Source organism: Bombus fervidus, chromosome 15, assembly GCF_041682495.2.
Source record: "Bombus fervidus isolate BK054 chromosome 15, iyBomFerv1, whole genome shotgun sequence".
NCBI lineage: Eukaryota > Metazoa > Arthropoda > Insecta > Hymenoptera > Apidae > Bombus > Bombus fervidus.
Window position 1 is genome coordinate 5007635 of NC_091531.1, and position 15387 is coordinate 5023021.

Genomic DNA, 15387 nt, shown 5'->3' on the forward strand with positions numbered 1-15387 from the left:
TTAGCTTTAGAAAGAAATAGAACACCGAATATATTATACAGGATGAGTGAGAAATCGTCGTACAGTTGGGCACGAAGCTATTCGTGAAAAAATAAGTCGAGAAAATAAAATGACATTTTTTCATATGACACGCTACGTCTATAGGAAGACCGAGTTTGAAAATGATCAAAAACAAAAATGTCAACTGTACTTTAACTTGGCTAGATATCGACTAGGATTTAGTAAATCATCAGTGAGAGGTTATTATACATGGTGAAAATAATGTTAAATAATATTTTTCCTTTTAAGAAAATTTTTCAAAAAAATTATTCTCAAGAAAATAAAGTGTGAACGAGTTTAATTACGAACTGGTCTGATGATACATTTTTGAAGAAAAGAAAGAAAAAATTGTGTTCCACATTCTCGATTTTTCACCTAGAATCGCCTCTTACCCGCTTGTACTACGATTTTCATTTTTTAAAATGAATATTTTAGTTTAGATGAAAATTTACCAACTTTTTAAACAGAGTGTGACTGAAAAAGAAGATCTTTCTGTAGCGTCCCTTAACGTTCTTTAATGTTCCTTAATGTTCCTTAATCGTACCAAACATAATCGAACTAATCGTCAACTACTTCTTACTAATTTGACTGAAACTTTTTGAAATTATCGAGTCGCTAAGAAAAGTAACGTCGATGATACTCGAGTGCAAAAGGTTAATATTAGATATCAAAGGTCTCCTATTTCAGTCTTATAATCGTTTCTCGAGTCCAAAAGGATATAAGAACGTTTCAAATTTCTTGGTGGAAAGATTAACGATGACCCAGCTGATATTCTAGTCGGTTTAAAATTTCATCTGCAGCTTAACTACCCGACTGTGGCAACCAGACGGGACTAAAAATCCCTAGGAAGTAAGATCGAGCACGAAACGACAGATCAACGTGAACCAACTACTTCATTTATTATTTCGGAACTATATCGCGGATTTTTATGCATTCATGGGAAATTTAATGGTGAAAAAATATATGTTCTACCCGCGATTGTAGTCGCGTGGACTACTAATACACGGAATAATTTTGAAACAGATGAATGTTTACCAACGAAATATCTACACATTTTCTATATTAACAGTTAGATCATTCTCTTCCCTAGTAAAAAATATTAAATTATAAGAAGGTTCGGTTTCGGAACAAATACGATGTAAAGAATAGACGATAAGCATCGTTGTTTGACATCTAGCAAACATGGAAGCACATACAACTCAGATCCCGGACTATTTCTCGGCTTCTATAAAACGGATCGAGATGAAATATACCCTATTTTCTTTCCCAGACACTAAGCTATACAACAGAGAAAAGCTCGTCAAAATTCGTTCAGTAGCTTTTACGTGATACGAGTGCAAACAGACAGACGAAAATTCCAAAAATGAATTCTTTTCACTGCGTAGGTTATGAATTATTCTCGGCTGACTGTTTTATTTATTTCTATTCGATGTACAAACACCATGCTTCTACTGTTTTTTATTACAGTACTGTGAATAATTATAAACTCGAACACATTTTCCGCGTTACTTTTTTTACATTTCCATGAAACCACTGATTATATCTAGATATGTAAAAAGAAGTTGTTTTTGTGAGGTTATATCAAGTGCTACAGGATATCAGGAGACCTTATATCAGACAGAATTATTGTTTTTAATAACTACTGAAAGAAAAGACAGAAAAACAATTTTTCAACAAGACAATGCTCCCATTCATACAACAACTACGATCAAAATTTTGGAATAGAATTATTACCAGGCATTCAGTCTCGATCTGAACCCGATCGAGAATCTATGGGGAATTCTAGTGACAAAAGTTTACGACCAGGAGAAGCCACCTATGGAAGATGTAGTTGAACTTACTTAACAAAGGAATAAAATCCGCGCGGATATTCAAAACGAAATTTCAAAGAAATTGATGGATAATGTAACTAAGGGATTAATGGAAGTAATCAAACATAAAGAAGTATCCACTAAATATCGAGTAAAAAAGGTAAGTAAATTAACGTTGAGTTCACGTCGTTTCAGAACGAAAAACACAATTTCAAGAGAAAATTCAATTTTTTCCAGACTTCAAAGGAAGAAAACTCTTGTACGTATCTTGTATCTTTACAGTTTTGTTTCATATTATACTATGAAATTATATAAACGACCCTGTTAATTTTTCCTCTAATATTACGAAAAATCTAAAAATGGGATTGAGTTTATGATTACTCGTTGCAATGTATGTGTACAGACATATATCCAAAGTAGCATATCCAGCAGTAGATGAAACAAGCTTTCATTTCTGTAGTTACGTTCATAGGGATATAAAAATGTGTAAAAATCTGCAGTCTCTTCCTAACGACTCAGTAGCAGCGGTAAAAAAAAAAGGAACGTAAAAAACGATGGTTTGTTATATTGTTTTTTATATCACAGGCGGATTAATTGGCGATGTCGCGAGGATATTACGTCGCAGGTAATTAATTCAAGTTACAGATAGCTGGAGACACGAGTCGTGAATATGGACCGGGTCTCGTTTAAAATTAATAACAACCAGCGTCGGTTAATAAATTGGACGTTGACTGGCCTATCAGAGGTTACTTTATTAATTATTGAAATAGCCTGTCTTTTCTATCGCTATCTGCTGCGTATCAATCAAATATTTACACGGCTAGTTTTGTCTCGTTAATCAATTAGCCGTCGACAGGTCGACTTTCTTCTTGTTCAACCGGATCAATTACAAACCAACAGATCCGCGTAATATGATAAAAAGTGAAAATACGCAGAGTTAGATAAGAGTCACGTAATCATGAAGATTCGTCGGCGTTGCACAGTCTCCTGCCTTCTCGTTAAATTGCCATATTTGAAAAGCACATCTTTTAAGCGCTGCTGATAAACACAACTTTCGCCTTATCGTTGTTGGTTTCTTAAGCAGTCAGCTGTTGCAAACTCATTGAAAACTTTCGAAAGCGTGTGCCTAAAACGTGTGGCAACAAGTAAGCGATGACGAGTATACTCGTCGAACACAGAGTGCGTGTGGCCGCCATAATATAGAATTAAGTTGTAATGAAATGACTGTTTCATTTTTTACATTTATCACCGACAGTCGTAACATAAAATATTGCCATTTCTCCATGACGAATATACTCGTCAACAACAGCTAACTGGTTAAGCTTGCGGTGACTGGTATTTTCGAACATTCCTTGTGCTTTGATCGTCGATGCGGACGAACGTCGAAGTAAAACTATCGAGTTCCACATTTCCTAACCTACAAAACGTGCTGCAAACGCGATTACTTTAAACCCGCTCGTTGTATTTTCTCACGTTTCCATTGATAGTTCCAAATATAGTTTACACTTAAACATAGTACGCATTTTAACTAATTTGAATTTCCTTGACTCAACCAGCCGAGAGAACCAGCATCTGACCAGGTATCGAAAACGCTTGTTCCAAGCAAAGACAAAGAGCATAGAAGAAAAATACGATGACACTTTGACGATGTCTGCTTTTTAACAATTTTAAGACATAGAACGCTAGTGGCAGTATCGTTCCCATTTCAAGTATTAAATTGAAATTAACCGTTTGCAATTAAGTGGAAAAAATTATAATTGGAATGATTCTTCTCGAGATTACTTTCGAAGCGTCGTTCCACATTTTGGTCCGCGGTTATTTACATAAACAACACCGCTGTGTCTGACACAAGCATCGTCACACAGACATTAGCAATTGCTAGTTGAAACAAACATCCCTAAGTTTGGTTTCACATGGCGAACAAGATTGATGAAGATAGGTGTTCCAGGAGTTGATCGAGTTCAGCAGTCTGGAAAAGAATGAGACATAGTGAGATCGAATGACACGCGACCCTCGACGGTTAAGCAGTTGTGCAACTCGATCTGAACTTAATCGTCCATGAAACAACGCTAGCTCGCACACGAGACAATCGTGAAACTTTTTTATTTTCGACTTTTTTAAATTAAACTTTCGCTAACGTGTTTGTGAGATTTTCCCGATTAAAACAAGGCTAAACACGATATGATTTAAATCACATTTACATACAGACATTACATATTCACATATTGGACTTACCAGAGAAAGAAAATCGTTGTCCAGTAGCACTGGACATAAATCGTTGTTCAAAATGTAAACGTAATGTTAATTTTCTTATCTTTTCAATTGAAATTTTGCGACTCTTTCTTTACTTTTGTTTAATCCGTTGCATTAATCCGTTAGTTACAGTATCCATCAGTTTATTTGAAGTTTCGTTTCGAATATCCAGCCACGCGGATTTAATTCCTTTTGTAAGTTCAACTACATCTCCATAGGTGGCTTCTCCTGGTCGTAAACTTTTCTCTCTAGAAATTCCCACAGGTTCTCGATTAAGTTCAGATCAGGACACTCAATACTGACTATGGTAATAGTTCTATTCTGAAATCTGGAAGCCATATTTTGATAGCGGCTGTATGAATGGGAGCATTGTTTCGTTGAGCGTTGTTCTTGTGTGCCTTCTCTTTAGGTAGTTACGAACCAATTAGCTGTTTCGAACGAGTATACTCGTCATGAAGAGAATAGATAGTAGAATTTTCTGTCATAACGAGTATACTCGTCACGAAGAAATGGCGACATTTAGTGTCATGACGAGTATACTCGTCACGAAGAAATGGCGACATTTAGTGTCATGACGAGTATACTCGTCACGAAGAAATGGTGACATTTAGTGTCATGACGAGTATACTCGTCACGAAGAAATGGCGACATTTAGTGTCATGACGAGTATACTCGTCACGAAGAAATGGCGACATTTAGTGTCATGACGAGTATACTCGTCACGAAGAAATGGCGACATTTAGTGTCATGACGAGTATACTCGTCACGAAGAAATGGCGATATTTAGTGTAATGACGAGTATACTCGTCATGCGTAAAAAGTAGTTACAACTTGCTGTTTAAATTACATTTTAGTGGAAACAAGATCATATTCGTAAATTTTAAGATGTTTAGAATATTTCTCCGCCAAGACGAAATAAAACGAACAAATAAAATATAAATAATTATTACGAAAAGGACTGTATATAGCGACACAATTTAGGTGCACACTTTTTAAAGAGTTCGCAAGAACTAACTGACTAAAACCAATGATTCTCTCGTGTAACGGTTTTCGATTTACCCTTTACAAAAGCAATTTCACTCAACGTGTCCAGACATGATCAGCGGTTTCTTGGAAATAACGAAGTGCCGTAGACAATGTGTTCGACTTTATAGTAATTCGCTGTATGGCACTGTAATATACATGAAGCACAGTTTCCAAGGATGTCGCGGAGAATCTTTCGCGAGTCACCGCGAGTTCCTTTTCGCACGACGTCCGCCAAGTTTCATTTCGACGAGCCAGTGAAGTTATCCGTACGAGTAGCGGAAAAAAATTAATCAACGTGCTCCTGCTGCCTGGAAAGCAACCGAAGCTCTTCGATAAGCTGATAATCGGCAGCAACACAGACAACAAAAATAAAAGGGGAAAGGAAAAAAGAGAAATGCCGCGGGCTTGATGGATCATGTCCGCTCGACGCGTGACATATCGGCCTCTTTGTGTCCAGGCGTCGATAAATAATTCTTCAGTTTCCGTTAACCCAGATTGAAAAGCCGTGCCGCGGAACGCGTCGCGGCCTCGCGATTGTTAATATTTAATATGTGTCGTCAAACACAACGACGCCCAACGTCCGGAATTAATTCGTTGGCTGACTTTCCGTTTGCCCGGGCTACGTCACCGGCCTCCGTAGCAACCTTCTGGAATTATTAATCGGCCCTCAGATATAGATCCGCGGCTCTATTCTCGTGTCAAAGGTCATCGTAACGTCGCTTCCGACAGATTTTTGCGAGACCTACAAATTGCACGACTCTTTCATTAGAAATAGCAAGTTTGCGACGAGTCTTCGTTTCAGTGATCCAAAATAACAGCTTAGTGGAAATATTTCTTGGAGAAGAGAGCTTTCAATTGAAGCTAGTTATCGATAGATTCCATACAAAATTAAACGATTGAAAATCGTAGTAATTTTTTTATCGTTCTTATTGGGAATAACCGTTGTAAATGATTGAAACTTAATCGTCATCGATAAATAATTTTATTTTATTTATCAGTATGCAATATAAACGATCAGAATTTTTATTTTCTCATTACCAGTAATCATTGTCGATAGCCTGAATTTTATTTTGCTTACCGATCAGCATTATTCATGATGAAACATTTTTTTTAGTTACCTTCGGTCGATATCGACGACAAAATTTCTTCTAATTATATTCGACTATTGTTAATCGTTATTGACAATACTGATAATTAGTACTCAGTGACAATGTAAAAGAATGTAATTGCAAAAGTTATTTGTTAAGTAAAAAAAAAAAAAAAAAAAAAAAAAATGGTATGAAAATATACGAGACGAAGAAGAATAGCGTAAGAGATATTTTAGAACAATACTTTTATTAACACAAATTGTATTGTTAATATTGCACTGCAATATCTTTCATCCTATTCTTCGTTTCATATATTTTCGCTTTTTTTTTCGCTAATAAATTAAGCTTTATAATTAAGTTTTATAATTGTCCATGAAAATGAACTAATTATCAGCAATGTTAATAACAATTGAAAACAGCCGAATCTGAGCAGAATAAATTTTCTCTGACGATAATGATTATCAGTAATCAAAAATAAAATTCGGACCATCGATAATGGTTACCGATAACCAAAGAAAAATTATGCTCATTTATACAGAATACTGGTAACCAAAATTAAATTTCCATCATCGATAATGGTTATTAGCAAAGAAAATAAAATTCTCGTCATCGATAATGATTGCCTTGTAATCAAGTAAATATTAATCATTCGCAATGGCCATCCGCAATTAAAATTTTTTTAATTAAACTTATCAACTCTTATACCATAAATTTTTAAATTTGTCTTATAACAATTACGATATCCGCTTTTTATATTATTATATCATATTATTTATTTGTTACTTTATACCCTATTTATATTTCAATCATATTATATTTTATAGTTTATATTATACAGTCGTCGAGTATTAGAGAAAAGACCAGACGTTTTCGACGCTTCCTGTGGAAGTATCTTCTTCGTGCAACGTTTTAGGACACGTGACATTCTTCCGCCTTTTGCTCCACTTTTGCTGCACCTCAGGCTTCGAATCCAAACGCGAATACCAAATGCAATTTTAAGCAACCGTGATATTCAACGTGGTCTTAAATAACTTAGCAGGGGAATAGTAGACAAACTTTTGAGAAAATTTCTTCGGATATGTTGAGATCTGAAGAAATTTTGCCGAAAAAGCAATCTGTTAACGCATATAAAAATTATAACGAAATTATACAGAAACGTATACACGAGTATCGGTCTGAAGCAAATAATTAACACAGTTTCCCTAAATATCCTGACTTACTAATATTGGCTTGGCAACTAAGTGATTGCGGCTTTTGTCAATACCACCTAATGCCAAAATCTGCAATCACTCAGTTGCCAAGCCAATATAACGAGCAATCAGCTGTTCAAATATTTTGACGATCCCTGCGAAGTTTATACGTTCGCGATAAATATCTGCTAACTTCTACGTACATTCTCCAATTTGTTCGAAATTTTATCAGCATCGTGAGTGACAATCGTAACGCGTTATAGCGTGAGTGAAATTTCCGAATGTTTCCTATAACGTACGTAACGTGTCCATAAAACGTTGCTACGAGCGTTCGCGAGTAAATGTCTCGATTAATCCGAAGGAATAAACAATCCGGAAGAATATTTCGAACGACGGTTTCGGCGGTTTCAGGTTGTTGGATTTATTCAGCCAGGTGTTGTGGTCTCTGGCTGCAGAGTGAAATATCAAACGGCGTGTCCGTGGAACTCCGAATGGAAATAAGAAAATAAGGAAACTGGGAATTTATCTGCCGATGAAAATCGTCGATTCCTATTCCCTTTAGCATAGACGCGCGCCACGACCATCTTAAATCTCGATAAATTTGTCTTGCCCCGCCCGGCTCGCGCAGACTTTGATTTACGAGCGAATAATCCTACCAGGATGAAATATCGTTCGATTCTTATCCCATTAAGCGAGCCGCCCTCGCCGAATGGCTGCGTTTAATTTATTTATAGAGACGTCGCGAGAAACCTTGTATCATCCTAATGCAGCCGATAGCTTTGCGTCGGTTGAAACGTTGCAACGGCCTAGATAGCTAGCTGATAGAGGCGCAGGTCAGGCGACCAGGTTTCACAGGATTCCACGCGAACTGGATAATAATGCTGTTACGTCCAGCGACGTAGTGAATATAGAAATAAGCGGATCGCGATAATCCTAAGGAACCGTCATAAAAGGAGGCTTTTTGATTTACCGTTATGTCCGTCAATTGGCATAAAACATCTTCGATTCAAGAGGTTCCTTATGGTTATTGCTCCATCAGATAAAAATAGGATTCCCAGGATTCCAACCGCAAGCGACCAGTGGTGGGCCGATCACCATCGAACAAGAATTTTCCTTTGCAACAGCATCGTCACCGGACTTCACTGACAGTCAACATCTCTAGACCGGGTTTCCACCCTTCAATCATTCACCTACTTTTCTTATACCTTACGCAACAGCGTAACTACCTTCTCTACAAAGTTGTTGGAAATATAACCTGTTAACCTCAGTGTTACACTTGTAGAGACACTCGACACCAACTAGAGTCGGACGACGGTAGTGTGACGCCAACGTCTCAATCCACATCAGAGACCAGGCCACACACCAAGGGTAAGATGGCAGCCAGATGTCCACACATTCTTATTGGGTACTCTCGATAATCTTAAGGACCCACCATAAATCTGGACATTTTCATAGTTAAGATCCTTCGGACCAAACAAGGATCTTTTATTTCAAGAGTCCTCTACATTTGTTGTTTATCGTGGGAAGAGACGGGAAACTTGGTTTTTCTCGCGTTCGGTATCTTCCATTAGCAACTTTCTCTCGAGGGAGGCTAAGACCCTTCCTAGTCCACCAAGCTTCTTATTACCCAATCAAAAGCAATGTCTATCGCCCTCACTTTCCTAGCCAAAATTGTCCTTAACGAATTAGCCCATCTCGTGTCCTTGGACACACCCATCGCTAGCTCTCCTCCGCCACAACATCGTCACTAAACTTCACTTATTCTCTATCTTTAGAATAGTCAACATCTCTTTACCGAGTTTCTACTCTTAGACCAGTCGCGTACTTAATTTATACATGCTCATCAGTGTAACTAGGTTCTATATGAAGTTCTTGGAGTGAATTGTGATTTATACGTATCAATTCAGTGTATATTGCATTGTAATTATTGAATTCATAATAAAGTTTGATAAAAATAAAGTTAATAGTTGTGTTACGGCTCAACCTTCTCATTTTTATTATCTAAGTCTCAAGTTTACGTGACAGCAGCGCAGTAGTTAGCGCCTTAGGTTACGAACGTTGGGGTCCCGGGTTCAAATCCCGGCACCCGTAGTCCGATTTTTCTTTTACGATACAAAAATGAGAAGAAAAGCAGCAGTACCTCAGCAATGACATCTACACCAACAGCGATCTACATCAGCAGCGACATCTACACCAACAGCTATCTATATCAACAGCGACATCTATACCAACAGCGATCTACATCAACAGCGACATCTACACCAGCAGCGATCTACATCAACAGCGATCTACATTAACAGCGACTTCTACACCAGCAGCGATCTACATCAACAGCGACATATCTACACCAGCAGCGATCTACATTAACAGCGACATCTACACCAGCAGCGATCTACATCAACAGTGACATCTACACCAGCAGCGATCTACATCAACAGCGACATCTACATCAGCCTCTACACTAGCAGTAGCACTGTCACACAACAAACTACTATAACTATCCACACGTCATACTAATTCAAGCACCCCTATTATCCTAACCAAAATAAGGGATCGATCTGTTCGTGGCGTCGATTAGCTAATCGTAACGGGAATTTACGACTGCCGTTGATGCGCTTCCTCGCGATCGCGTCTCTCCGCGACTGGTCGAATAAACAAATGCAGCTTGGTAAAATCGTGTGCCAGGTGAAGAGAAATGCGTACAGCGCAAACAAGGCGACGATCGATAGTTTCATTTCGTTAAGAGGCAAATTGATTGTCGTCGATGGTTCATAGGCTCTCGACCATGTTGCCAACTTCCTGTTGGCAGCTTCTCGCACGGTTGCGAATATATTTGGAAAATTCCAACAACGTGCAAGAGAAGAAACCTTCTATCTGCTATCTTCTATTTCTGTAGAAACACGCAGGACAATCTAGTAAATTTTTATGAATTTTTCACCACCTCCGTGAGCAGCTTGTTATTTCTGCAACGTGAAATTCCACGTATACGCGTCAGGACTCGGCTGCTCGATTATACTACGTATGGTATGGTTGGTTGCTTGCTAAATCAGCTTCGAGAAAGTCTCGTCCGATTGGAATTATATGCCGTTTCCTCGAGGGAGAAAAATATTCTCGAAAGTACGGCGCTATCCGGATAAATAAGCACAGCCGTGCAACAGCCCGGACAATTAACCGGAGATGCAGCTTTTCATAAATTACCTGCTGTTATCCGAGACTGACTTAGTTCGCAGGATACCGACAAATTTCTAACTAGACCGCAGATTTCCGTAGGAAATATTTTCATAAAGCCAACCGAACAAATAGCATCCAAGTAGAAATTTATTTCATCCGCTGAATATATCAAAAGTATACTATACGTTGAATACCTCGCGTATTTTCCCATGCTGTGCTCATTTCTGCTGTTTTAACTTGCCTCACGAAATGTACAAAAATCCTGTATTCGTAAGTTCCTTCAGACAATATGAAATACCAATGGCGAATAACACGGAACAAACAGTTGCTCGTTTGCCATTTAAATCACCGAGGAGAGGAGCAACTCGTTTGACCGAAAACGCTATTTGCTCTAACCTCTTCGTTTCATGCTAGCAATTTTCAGGACACGTGCGTTTCCACGCAAATCACTCCTATACAAATACTCTGCAGAGTTTCCGTGTTATTTGCTCGTGAAATTGTTCCACGGTTACACGCTAAACTGTTTCGTAGTTGAGAAAAACTGGCCAGATAAGCTGCCCCTCAACGTCGATATGTTTATGTCGGTTATGGCTTTTACGCAAACTTACCCCGAATAGGCAAACTTGGAGAAGTAGAGTATCATCCTCAAGGACAGGTCTCGTTCCTTTTCCGTGTACTTGAGGGTCGAGTTGAGAGGATGGCCGAACACGTACTCCACCTCGTCGCCGTGCATCACTCCCATCCACTCACCCCATAGGTTGGTGCTGGTCCTCTGAAACACACAGCAGCTCGGTTATACCCGCGTTAAACGCGCTCGTTCAAATACGTTGCCGGGCTTGTCGTCATGTATCAGGCCTCCTCCACCTCCTCCTACCCCTTCCTGTCTCCCACCCTCTCTCAGCGTTTCGTGCCAACCCCATAGATCGACCCTCGTCTCTTCGCTGACGCGATATCGCGTTGCTATTAACCGCTGGCCATCCCGCAGTTTGTCAGTTTTCATTTCAGCCGTGCCACTTGCTCGCTGGAAACGGCCTCTCGCCGGGAAATTGATTCCTACCGAGCGGAAAAAAAGAGGGAAAAAGGAAAAGAAAAAAAAAGGGGAACTTTGGCGTATTTTGCAAAACACAGTTTCGCAAATGGGCGAAACTATTTTTTATTCTCGCGTTCGATCAACAGGATTATCGGAGAAAAGCGGCGGAAAGTAGAACGACACTTTGTTATCGAAATGTAGGCGAGTTACGCAAGAGGAGGACGCGGATTTTGGCGAAACTTATGGCGAAAACACGCGTATTCATATGGTTGGTAGTTCACGTGTCTCTGATAATTCGCGTGCGAATGGAGCGTAACGTCAAGTAAGAGAAATTAACAAAGGGATTGCAATTTTTCATACCGTGTTCAGACAAATAATTTCTGATAAATATTCGTCACGCACCAGTTCAAGGGAAATTTTTCCCTACGCCCTCCGGAGACGCCGCAAAAAGTTTATGTGCGACCATCAACTTTGAGGAACATCATGATCCCTTCAATGTGGACGATGGTCGATATAAAAAAATACGTGTGAAATATTCTTTTCAGATCTCCCATACATGTAAGTGGCATGAAAATCGGTATGTACACGTACGATTATGTTCCCTCGTAAAACAAGTTACGTTAGGTTTGCGTTAAGTAACGCACACAGACAGAGAAAAGTAATGGAGTCGAGCTGACACACAGAGGAGCGAGACAGTTTCGCTATGAGGGATTCGTCAATCGATCGCGTGAATATTTATGGCATCGCTTTCGTCGTTGTAATAATGTTGCTTTCGTGACTGATATGATATTGGCGGAAGCAATTCGGAAACGATGTATTTCTCAATAATGCAGCGAACATTTTTTCGAAATATATCGCGCTGCTTCTCAGGCCGGATGTAATGTTACAAACCGAACGCTTCCTGAACTCGACGCTCACATCGTTGAAATATGTCGGTTCTCTCAGAAAACATGGATATCGATGGAAATTTTTTGACGCTCCAAAACGAAACGCTCCGACCTAACGCAGACCTAACCCAGATACTATTAGGTCAGCAACCCACATTCGCCTCTTTCTGTAATAATGCAAACAGGTTACCCAGTTATCAGATAGGATTAAAAGATGGATGATTTAACGCGGGAAGAAAAATTGTGAGGAGAGAAAACAGCCAGCCTTTCGAAGCAATATACGCAGAATTAGAGAAAATTGAAACGGGGATGCTGAGAATGGCTGAGCAGTCTATCAACTACCACTACCTTGAAGAATTTCTTTTATGGATTTATGCCAGTTGTCTGTTTCTTCTTAGCTGTCATTTTAATTCGGGTGTTCCCTCTAAAGGGACACGAAGAGATTATTGGTGATTGTATGGCACGAAATTATGCAAACTCTAAATTAAAAAGAGAAAGAATATATATATATAATGCTTTGCTACAGGTGTTGGAAAATTTCAGAGGAGATTCTTGAAGCCGAAATAAGACGAACATAAAGAATAAAAAAATTGCGTTTTCTGCTTTGTTGTTTAGTTATTGACAGTTAAAAATCGGCTAAAATGTCCCTACACGCGAGCAAACCTCCTTACACGAACGAAAGGAGGTCAGCCTAAGCAACGGGGCGCACAGTGATCCTCAAACCGAAGATGGACGGCAACTTATTTCGTACAAGTCGTAGAGAAGAAAACCACGATGTTCAGATACGTAAACGACCCCGCGCGACGTTTTGCGAAAGAAATGGTACATCAAACATTAAACTCATGGAGTATTACTTATGGAAATCTGTAAAAGTATATAGAAAACCGCCCTATGAAATTATATACACATCATATAGTTCGCAGCATATTTGCTTATTTGGTGCCACTAACCTATTCTCTTTCCTTTATTAAACGATAATAAATGAAAAAAATGATGATAATTAGAAAAATCTCACGACACAAGTTAGTCAAAGTTTAATTAAAAAACAATCAAAAATAAGAAAGTTTCATCGTTATCTCATCATGAATAATTGATATTTTTTCATGTACGATTATATTCGGATCAGGTTACGTTATTCAGCCGTCAAACTCCGCCATGTGTCAAACGGTATATTGCGATCCCCTGGGAACAGGCAACCAGCCCCACTAGTGAGGATGACGACCGGTCAATTAAGGGGGAAAAAACGCGACCATTTACGGACACACCATCGTAGTTGTAACGTTAATTAAGAATAAAGATGAAGAGAAGAAAATGGCGCGGTATTACGCGAAGAATAAGTATTCGAGACGACTGAGACGCAGCCAGGTGTCGAGACAGAAATTATTCTAATATAGTAGCTACACTGAAATACAGAGTCTTTAGAGGATCAACGAAGCGTCAGCAGCCTGTGGAAACCGGCGAAGCTCCTTGTCCCGGGACACATCTCGCGTTATGGTTATCATCTCGATCCCGCCTAGATTCTAGCCTAGGGAAAATTAAGGCTCGACCCGGAATCGTTGGTAATTGAACGTTCGTCCTCGTGAATAGCGTCTCCCGGTAACGTACAATACCGGCTCGTTCCTAACTTTCGTCCCCTTCCTTTGCCAGAAGCCTCCATCATCCTCCGTAATTCAAAGTTACGCGGAAATTTCGCGTTTACTCGGTCGCATCTCTTCTTCGTCGAGGTCTTCCTACAGTTACGACGCCAGCTTTTAATCCGCGTTTAAATCTGCTCAGCTTGAACTGATTTCAGAGTTCTGCGCGAATTCTTTCCAGAAACTTCACAATGGCAAGGTCGCAAGTTCGGGTGCACATCTTTCGAACGTGGAATTAATGAAGGCGCTGATTAGTCTGGCGCGATCGAATCTTGCAAAGATTCACTGTGATGTTACAAGAATTAATTAAACGTACTTTTGTGCTTTAACTTCCACGTTCCTGCCATTGTTAGGCGTCGTTCACACTGTGATGAACCGCTTTATTGCCGAATAGGTAAACTCCGTAAGATAGAAAGCGGAGAAAATTGATGAAATGTCGAACATTTCGAAAATTTAGAGAAGCGGAATAAACCAGTTTGGCCTTTGAACGTCCCGTGTTGGAAAATACACCGTGCGCCTCATCTTGACATTTTTTTACGAAGAACCTTCGTCGAGTAATGAGACGAAGATAACTGTGCGTGTGATGCACAGTTAAGAATATTCAGCGTGGAACGAGGGTACGCGCAACATTGTTTCGTTATGGATAAATTGTGTTGCTGAGAGCAGAAGAGAGAAATACGTACTGGCTGTGTTGGAACTGGGTTCGTTATCGGATGACGATTATAAACAGCAATGGCTGGGTTGTATTATATCGGTACAGGTCGTTGGCAAACACGGTAGATCCGCGTTCCCGTTGCAAACACTGCGATTTAAACAACCCCCTGCCTCTACCCGCTGTGTTTGCTCTCCCTTATCGATGATTAACAGATTCACGGTGCAGCAATTTCAAAAATACAGCGAGCGTTCCGCTTATAAAAAGAGGAACACCCGTTATTTGATTATAAGGAATGGGCCATAGATACGAAGAGATACATCGATATTTTAGAATTTTAGCCTGCGGCACGTCATAGAAAGCTTAATCAAATTTGTGCAACGAAGATTGCTGACGTGGCGCCAAATTGGGATGTTCGTTCTGTAGCGTGGGAATTTGGAAAATAAATAAATTGGGAATTTGGGAATAAGAAAAATGATACGAGCGAACAGATGGAAATAAGTCGACCGATACAAAGTAGTCTAAGATCCAACACTTCTATTTTCAGGGATCTCAGAATTTGTCTCAGCAGCGGACATCATCCGACAGTTGATCAAATTTGTGACA

At 39.4% G+C, this 15387-nt stretch overlaps 1 protein-coding gene across 1 annotated transcript in view; it reads right to left on the minus strand.

The window, feature by feature from the left end:
• The window catches only part of Ache-2 (acetylcholinesterase 2), a 162068-nt gene that overhangs the window by 15769 nt on the left and 130912 nt on the right, over positions 1 to 15387 (minus strand). The window contains exon 4 of the mRNA XM_072018701.1: positions 11187 to 11350. Coding sequence (XP_071874802.1) covers positions 11187 to 11350 — 164 coding nt within the window. The remainder of the gene's footprint in view (positions 1 to 11186; positions 11351 to 15387) is intronic.